This window comes from Nerophis ophidion, linkage group LG16 (genome assembly GCF_033978795.1).
Source record: "Nerophis ophidion isolate RoL-2023_Sa linkage group LG16, RoL_Noph_v1.0, whole genome shotgun sequence".
In the NCBI taxonomy this organism is placed as follows: Eukaryota; Metazoa; Chordata; class Actinopteri; order Syngnathiformes; family Syngnathidae; genus Nerophis; species Nerophis ophidion.
This window is the reverse complement of record NC_084626.1, coordinates 43588467-43598466: the sequence shown is the minus strand read 5'-3', so window position 1 is coordinate 43598466 and position 10000 is coordinate 43588467. Positions and strand designations below refer to the sequence as shown.

Sequence of the window (10000 nt, the reverse complement as noted above, 5' to 3'; positions counted from 1 at the left end):
GAAACCCAATATCTAAGTTACATTTAAACCAGTGTGGGTGGCACCAGGAGCAGGTGGGTAAAGTGTCTTGCCCAAGGACACAACGGTAGTAACTAGTGAATTGTGAATTATATTTTATATAGCGCTTTTCTCTAATGACTCAAAGCACTTTACATAGTGAAACCCAATATCTAAGTTACATTTAAACCAGTGTGGGTGGCACCGGGAGCAGGTGGGTAAAGTGTCTTGCCCAAGGGCACAACGGCAGTGACTAGGATGGCGGAAGCGGGAATCGAGCCTGCGACCCTCAAGTTGCTGACACGGCCACTCTACCAACCGAGCTATACCGCCCCGAGTACTTGGTTTAGTCTGGATGTGATCCGGCATACCTTTAGTACCCACAATTGCCCAAAAGTTCCCCAACTATATACACAACTTGTCCAACTTTGTAGTCCACAAAAACTTTTTCCACCACAAACGACCACGTCAATTATTCTCAAACCCCTCGCCCACCGCTCTTTAACCAAGAAATAGGATTGTGTTTAATAGCCGGGCTTAGGTCTTGCTCTCCGACACACATCTCACTCCGTTTTAATCACACCTTGCGTCTATTCCGAATGGCCATCTTTTTTTTTTTTTTTTTTTTGCATCATGCAGGCTTCCTTCACTAATGAGGGGGGAAAAAAATGAGGGGAGCAGCTGGGCCTGGGGAGCGACAGCGCAGTGACACGCCTCATCTTTGCCGCCGTCAAGAGGAGACACGGACCTGACCAGCGGTGGGCTGGTAATGAGCGTGGCGCACACACACACACACACACACACACACACACACACACACACACACACACACACACACACACACACACACACACACACACACACACACTGTGGCTTCATTATTAGCGCACAGACATGGGGAGGTGAATATATGAGAAGTCTGGCTTCCAGCTGACGTTTAATAGGGCGATGTTTAATAACGCTCACGCGGTAGAGAAAATGTCGTGTTTTTTTGTTGTTGTTGTTTTTTTTGGAGAGGGTTTCATTTGCAGACATAGCAGAAATAATGTTTTAAATGTGACTTTAGAGCTGGGTAGAGTAGCCAGAAATTGTACTCAAGTAAGAGCACTGTTACATTAAAAGCCTACTGAAATAAGATTTTCTTATTTAAACGGGGATAGCAGGTCCATTCTATGTGTCATACTTGATCATTTCGCCATATTGCCATATTTTTGCTGAAAGGATTTAGTAGAGAACATCGACGATCAAATTTGCAACTTTTGGTCGCTGATAAAAAAGCAGCTGACGATGTGCGCGTGACGTCACGGGTTGTGGAGCTCCTCACATCTGAACATTGTTTACAATCATGGCCACCAGCAGCCAGAGCGATTCGGACCGAGAAAAAGACAATTTCCCCATTAATTTAAGCGAGGATGAAAGATTTGTGGATGAGGAAAGTGAGAGTGAAGGACTAGAAGAAAAAAAAAGACTATAGAGTGGGAGCGACTCAGACACATTTACTAGGATAATTCTGGAATATCCCTTATCTGCTTATTGTGTAACTAGTGTTTCAGTGAGATTATATGGTAGCTGAAAGTTGGATGGGTGTGGCCATGGGTGTGGTGACCGCCAGTCTCTGGTGGGAAGAGGCAAGAGAGTCCGCAAGCTCCGCTCATGTCTACGGTAAAAACCGACGATTTGCGCGTGACGTCACGGGTTGTGGAGCTCCTCACACCTGAACGTTGTTTACAATCATGGCCACCAGCAGCCAGAGCGATTCGGACCGAGAAAAAGACGATTTCCCCATTAATTTAAGCGAGGATGAAAGATTTGTGGATGAGGAAAGTGAGAGTGAAGGACTAGAAAAAAAAAAAGACTATAGAGTGGGAGCGACTCAGACACATTTACTAGGATAATTCTGGAATATCCCTTATCTGCTTATTGTGTTACTGGTGTTTCAGTGAGATTATATGGTAGCTGAAAGTTGGATGGGTGTGGCCATGGGTGTGGTGACCGCCAGTCTCTGGTGGGAAGAGGCAAGAGAGTCCGCAAGCTCCGCTCATGTCTACGGTAAAAACCGATGATTTGCGCGTGACGTCACGGGTTGTGGAGCTCCTCACACCTGAACGTTGTTTACAATCATGGCCACCAGCAGCCAGAGCGATTCGGACCGAGAAAAAGACGATTTCCCCATTAATTTAAGCGAGGATGAAAGATTTGTGGATGAGGAAAGTGAGAGTGAAGGACTAGAAAGAAAAAAAAGACTATAGAGTGGGAGCGACTCAGACACAATTACTAGGATAATTCTGGAATATCCCTTATCTGCTTATTGTGTTACTGGTGTTTCAGTGAGATTATATGGTAGCTGAAAGTTGGATGGGTGTGGCCATGGGTGTGGTGACCGCCAGTCTCTGGTGGGAAGAGGCAAGAGAGTCCGCAAGCTCCGCTCATGTCTACGGTAAAAACCGACGATTTGCGCGTGACGTCACGGGTTGTGGAGCTCCTCACACCTGAACGTTGTTTACAATCATGGCCACTAGCAGCCAGAGCGATTCGGACCGAGAAAAAGACGATTTCCCCATTAATTTAAGCGAGGGTGAAAGATTCGTGGATGAGGAAAGTGAGAGTGAAGGACTAGAAAAAAAAAAGACTATAGAGTGGGAGCGACTCAGACACATTTACTAGGATAATTCTGCACTATCCCTTATCTGCTTATTGTGTTACTGGTGTTTCTGTGAGATTATATGGTAGCTGAAAGTTGGAGGGGTGTGGCCAGGGGTGTGGTGACCGCCAGTCTCTGGTGGGAAGAGGCAAGAGAGTCCGCAAGCTCCGCTCATGTCTACGGTAAGAACCGACTTGTTACCACAATTTTCTCACCGAAACCTGCCGGTTGACATGTGGTCGGGAACCATGTTCGCTTGGCTACTCTGTTCCATAGTAATGCTTCATCTTCGGGAATGTAAACAAGGGGACACCGGCTGTGTTTGTGTTGCTAAAGGCAGCTGCGATACACCGCTTCCCACGTACAGCTTTCTTCTTTGACGTCTCCATTATTAATTGAACAAATTGCAAAAGATTCAGCAACACAGATGTCCAGAAAACTGTGGAATTATGCGATTAAAGCAGACTACTTATAGCTTGTATCGGGCTGGAAAAAAATGTCCGCTACAACCCGAGACGTCACGCGCACACGTCATCATACCGACGTTTTCAACAGGATACTTTGCGCGAAATTTAAAATTGCATTTTAGTATCAGACTGTGTGGTCGGCAGTAGTGGCTTTCAGTAGGCCTTTAAATATGTATTACTCAAGTAAAAGTAAGAAGCAGTCACCCAAATATTTACTTGAGTAAAAGTAAAAAGTATGTTGTGAAAAAACTACTCAAGTACTGAGTAACTGATGAGTAACCTGTTCGTTTAACGGCAACAAGTAATGCACAAAAACATAAAAATAGCAATGAAAAATTCAGAGCCAGGAATATCTCTTAAGCAACTAAAACAATAATATATATTAAATAATATATATTTGGTTTTACACTGTATAAAAAAAAATTGAAAATGAATTTTACCTTTGCAACCTCATTATACTATTGGCTAAGTTTTATATTTATAAATGTAAGTTTCTCAATACCCGACCTGTTTTTTGTGCCTTTAAAAAAGATTTAAAACCCTACATTAAAACACTCTACCTCTAATAAGCAAATTTAAGTTATTTACTGAGATTGAGTTAGCCTATGGCTTTGCACTTTGTTTATTTTATATTTATATATATTTTGCATTCTATTTAAATTACTTTGAATTTACAACCCCCTGGCGCTGTTTTGTACGGTTTTTATACTGCTTTGTACAATTTTGTACTTACTTTGATTATTATTTTCAACTGTTTGTACATGTTGACATTCATAAATAAAGGTTTATTTAAAAAAAATGTGCAGTTAATCATGTGACCGCCTGGCTCTGTTTGATTGGTGAAACGGAGTCAAACGTCACCAGTGACTGCATTTGATTGGTGAAACGGAGTCAAGCGTCACCAGTGACTGCATTTGATTGGTGAAACAGAGTCAAACGTCACCAGTGACTGCATTTGATTGGTGAAACGGAGTCAAACATCACCAGTGACTGCATTTGATCTGTGAAACGGAGTCAAACGTCACCAGTGACTGCATTGGATTGGTGAAACGGAGTCAAACGTCAACAGTGACTGCATTTGATTTGTGAAACGGAGTCAAACGTCACCAGTGACTGCATTTGATTGGTGAAACAGAGACAAATGTCACCAGTGACTGCATTTGATTGGTGAAACTGAGTCAAACGTTACCAGTGACTGCATTTGATTGGTGAAACGGAGTCAGGCGTCACCAGTGACTGCATTGGATTGGTGAAACAGAGTCAAACGTCACCAGTGACTGCATTAGATTGGTGAAACGGAGTCAAGCGTCACCAATGACTGCATTTGATTGGTGAAACAGAGTCAGGCAACACCAGTGACTGCATTTGATTGGTGAAACGGAGTCAAACGTCACCAGTGACTGCATTTGATTGGTGAAACGGAGTCAAACGTCACCAGTGACTCCATTTGATTGGTGAAACGGAGTCAAGCGTCACCAGTGACTGCATTTGATTGATGAAACGGAGTCAAGCGTCACCAGTGACTGCATTTGATTGGTGAAACGGAGTCAAGCGTCACCAGTGACTGCATTTGATTGGTGAAACGGAGTCAGGCAACACCAGTGACTGCATTTGATTGGTGAAACGGAGTCGAACGTCACCAGTGACTGCATTTGATTTGTGAAACGGAGTCAAACGTCACCAGTGACTGCATTTGATTGGTGAAACGGAGTCAAGCGTCACCAGTGACTGCATTTGATTGGTGAAACGGAGTCAAGCGTCACCAGTGACTGCATTTGATTGGTGAAACGGAGTCAAGCGTCACCAGTGACTGCATTTGATCTGTGAAACGGAGTCAAACGTCACCAGTGACTGCATTGGATTGGTGAAACGGAGTCAAAAGTCACCAGTGACTGCATTGGATTGGTGAAACGGAGTCAAACGTCAACAGTGACTGCATTTGATTTGTGAAACGGAGTCAAACGTCACCAGTGACTGCATTTGATTGGTGAAACGGAGTCAAATGTCACCAGAGACTGCATTTGATTGGTGAAACTGAGTCAAACGTCACCAGTGACTGCATTTGATTGGTGAAACGGAGTCAGGCGTCACCAGTGACTGCATTGGATTGGTGAAACTGAGTCAAGCGTCACCAATGACTGCATTTGATTGGTGAAACGGAGTCAGGCAACACCAGTGACTGCATTTGATTGGTGAAACGGAGTCAAACGTCACCAGTGACTGCATTTGATTGGTGAAACGGAGTCAAACGTCACCAGTGACTCCATTTGATTGGTGAAACGGAGTCAAGCGTCACCAGTGACTGCATTTGATTGATGAAACGGAGTCAAGCGTCACCAGTGACTGCATTTGATTGGTGAAACGGAGTCAAGCGTCACCAGTGACTGCATTTGATTGGTGAAACGGAGTCAAGCGTCACCAGTGACTGCATTTGATTGGTGAAACGGAGTCAGGCAACACCAGTGACTGCATTTGATTGGTGAAACGGAGTCGAACGTCACCAGTGACTGCATTTGATTTGTGAAACGGAGTCAAACGTCACCAGTGACTGCATTTGATTGGTGAAACGGAGTCAAGCGTCACCAGTGACTGCATTTGATTGGTGAAACGGAGTCAAGCGTCACCAGTGACTGCATTTGATTGGTGAAACGGAGTCAAGCGTCACCAGTGACTGCATTTGATCTGTGAAACGGAGTCAAACGTCACCAGTGACTGCATTGGATTGGTGAAACGGAGTCAAAAGTCACCAGTGACTGCATTGGATTGGTGAAACGGAGTCAAACGTCAACAGTGACTGCATTTGATTTGTGAAACGGAGTCAAACGTCACCAGTGACTGCATTTGATTGGTGAAACGGAGTCAAATGTCACCAGAGACTGCATTTGATTGGTGAAACTGAGTCAAACGTCACCAGTGACTGCATTTGATTGGTGAAACGGAGTCAGGCGTCACCAGTGACTGCATTGGATTGGTGAAACGGAGTCAAACGTCACCAGTGACTGCATTATATTGGTGAAACGGAGTCAAGCGTCACCAGTGACTGCATTTGATTGGTGAAACGGAGTCAGGCAACACCAGTGACTGCATTTGATTGGTGAAACGGAGTCAAACGTCACCAGTGACTGCATTTGATTTGTGAAACGGAGTCAAACGTCACCAGTGACTGCATTTGATTGGTGAAACGGAGTCAAGCGTCATGAGTGACTGCATTTGATTGGTGAAACGGAGTCAAGCGTCACCAGTGACTGCATTTGATTGGTGAAACGGAGTCAAGCGTCACCAGTGACTGCATTTGATTGGTGTAACGGAGTCAGGCAACACCAGTGACTGCATTTGATTGGTGAAACGGAGTCGAACGTCACCAGTGACTGCATTTGATTTGTGAAACTGAGTCAAACGTCACCAGTGTCTGCATTTGATTGGTGAAACGGAGTCAAGCGTCACCAGTGACTGCATTTGATTGGTGAAACGGAGTCAAGCGTCACCAGTGACTGCATTTAATCTGTGAAACGGAGTCAAACGTCACCAGTGACTGCATTGGATTGGTGAAACGGGGTCAAACGTCACCAGTGACTGCATTGGATTGGTGAAACGGAGTCAAACGTCAACAGTGACTGCATTTGATTGGTGAAACGGAGTCAAACGTCACCAGTGACTGCATTTGATTGGTGAAACGGAGTCAGGCGTCACCAGTGACTGCATTGGATTGGTGAAACGGAGTCAAACATCACCAGTGACTGCATTAGATTGGTGAAACGGAGTCAAGCGTCACCAGTGACTGCATTTGATTGGTGAAACGGAGTCAGGCAACACTAGTGACTGCATTTGATTGGTGAAACGGAGTCAAACGTCACCAGTGACTGCATTTGATTGGTGAAACGGAGTCAAGCGTCACCAGTGACTGCATTTGATTGGTGAAACGGAGTCAAGCGTCACCAGTGACTGCATTAGATTGGTGAAACGGAGTCAAGCGTCACCAGTGACTGCATTAGATTGGTGAAACGGAGTCAAGCGTCACCAGTGACTGCATTTGATTGGTGAAACGGAGTCAGGCAACACCAGTGACTGCATTTGATTGGTGAAACGGAGTCAAACGTCACCAGTGACTGCATTTGATTGGTGAAACGGAGTCAAACGTCACAAGTGACTGCATTTGATCTGTGAAACGGAGTCAAGCGTCACCAGTGACTGCATTTGATTGGTGAAACTGAGTCAAACGTCACCAGTGACTGCATTATATTTGTGAAACTTAGTTAAACGTCACTAGTGACTGCATTTGATTGGTGAAACGGAGTCAAATGTCACCAGTGACTGCATTTGATTGGTGAAACGGAGTCAAACGTCACCAGTGCATTTGATTGGTGAAACGGAGTCAAACGTCACCAGTGACTGCATTGGATTGGTGAAATGGAGTCAAACGTCAACAGTGACTGCATTTGATTGGTGAAACGGAGTCAAACGTCACCAGTGACTGCATTGGATTGGTGAAATGGAGTCAAACGTCACCAGTGACTGCATTTGATTGGTGAAACGGAGTCAAACGTCACCAGTGACTGCATTTGATTTGTGAAACGGAGTCAAACGTCACCAGTGACTGCATTTGATTGGTGAAACGGAGTCAAACGTCACCAGTGACTGCATTTGATCTGTGAAACAGAGTCAAACGTTACCACTGACTGCATTGCATTGGTGAAACGGAGTCAAGCGTCACCAGTGACTGCATTTGATTGGTGAAACGGAGTCAAGCGTCACCAGTGACTGCATTTGATTGGTGAAACGGAGTCAAACGTCACCAGTGACTGCATTTGATTTGTGAAACGGAGTCAAACGTCACCAGTGATTGGTGAAACGCAGGCATGTGTTAGATCCTACTTTGAAGGTCTGTCTGACAAACCAAAACAAACAAATCGTGCATTAACGGATCCGATAAAAATCAGTAGCGAGTAGCGAGCTGAATGTAGATAAATGGAGCGGAGTAAAAGTAGTGTTTCTTCTCTATAAATATACTCAAGTAAAAGTAAAAGTATGTTGCATTAAAACTACTCTTAGAAGTACAATTCATCCCAAAAGTTACTCAAGTAGATGTAACGGAGTAAACGTAGCGCGTTACTACCCACCTCTGACTAAAGCATACATCTAAACTATAAATGTCCGATAATACCGGACTGCCGATAAAATCGACCGATAAATGCTTTAAAATGTGATATCGGAAATTATCAGTATCGGTTTCAAAATTCATGACTTTTTGAAACGCCGCTATACGGAGTGGTACACGGACGAAGGGAGAAGCACAGAGCGCCAATACACTGCCTTTGCGTGCCGGCCCAATCACATAATATCTACGGCTTTTCACACACACATACACATACACACACACACACACACACACACACACACACACACACACACACACACACACACACACACACACACACACACAAATGGATGCAATGCATACTTGGTCAACAGCCATACAGGTCACACTGAGGGAGGCCGTATAAACAACTTTAACACAGTTACAAATATGTGCCACACTGTGAACCCACACCAAACAAGAATGACAAACACATTTCAGAAGAACATCCGCACCGTAACTAGGGTGTCCCGCGGCGCTTTGTAGTTAAGGCGGCTGCCGTAACAAGAAAGAGCCGCCGCCTAAGCAAGAGTCTTAACAAAAGACCGCTTCGTTCTGCCTCTGTCTCTGTTAGTACTCTCTGCAGCACCCAGCATTGTCCCACCCACACTACCATCTGATTGGCTGTTACCGCTCCGCGTGTAACCAATCAGCAGTGAGTACTCAGAGCGCATGGAGTCAGTGCTCCAGCGTCATGATGAGCAGATAGGTGTTAAGCAGGTGAGCATAATGCAGCGGACTCTCCCCAAATTATAATAAAACACCTCCCAGTCAACTACTAGTAACATCACTATGAGCCCGTTGACGTTCTAGAAACATAAACGGCAGCTCAGCTCGCTCGCAGTCCTTGAAGTGAAGGCTAATTAGCTTTTAGCGTAACATTAGCTCATTTTGCTGTGTGTGTTTTACGGACAGCAAAGCTCTGTCTGTCTGTTATTTCACTCTACCTTTTTTCTGTGTTGATTGAGCTATGTTGAAGCAGCAAAAAACAACATTATGTAAATTAATAGTTTCTGTCTCTGATAGTTAATATAATGTAAGCGTATCATCAAGCCTACATGAACTCCATGGTGTTCAGGGATGAAAAGTCTCTCCTATTGCTATTGTACTATTTTTTCAGCTATGTTTACATTAATCATTAGTAATGTAGCAGCCTAGTTTTGAATGGCAGGGTCCCTGCTGTCACATGTTGATAAAAATATAACATTTACACAATAAAAATCAACTACAGGCCTCCCAAATGCTGTAAAAAATTAAGCATGATGAGTTGAGCATAATAATAACATACTTAGTATCTCAGGAAACTAGGACTGTTATGTTTTTACTTTATGGAATAAATATCGAGATATATATCGTATATTGCCAATCAGCAAATGGAGCTGAAAACAGAACCAAAATTTTTAGGCTTCTTCACGCGACGAAGCCGGCCTACTTCACCATAACCTGTAGTTTATTGCCCTCTAGGCAATTTGGTGGCAGCGACGAGGTGGAGACCTGAAGGCGACAGGTCGAGTTACACCGATCCTTACACCCACCCACCCCCTTCACCGGTCTGTCCGCAGGAGAAACACCACCTTAAATAACACATTTTCTGGGGGGAACATTGGTAACACAACATGAACACAACAGAACAAATACCTCACCTGTCTGTCAGTCATTGTGTAGAGGTTCTGCTGGTCTGGGCTGAAAAGCATGTCCCTCAGCAATGGACTCCCCCCTTCACTCAAGGTCACCTTCTCATAGAGCACTGCTGGACGGTTC

General features: G+C 44.4%; 1 protein-coding gene across 4 annotated transcripts in view; it reads right to left on the bottom strand.

Annotated features, from left to right (window-relative positions):
• The window catches only part of LOC133535433 (plexin-A1-like), a 508851-nt gene that overhangs the window by 249586 nt on the left and 249265 nt on the right, over positions 1-10000 (bottom strand). For all 4 annotated transcript variants that reach the window (XM_061875266.1, XM_061875268.1, XM_061875267.1 and 1 more), the window contains exon 4: positions 9883-10000. This exon is cut by the window's right edge and continues 23 nt beyond it. In XM_061875266.1, the coding sequence (XP_061731250.1) occupies positions 9883-10000 (118 nt within the window). The remainder of the gene's footprint in view (positions 1-9882) is intronic.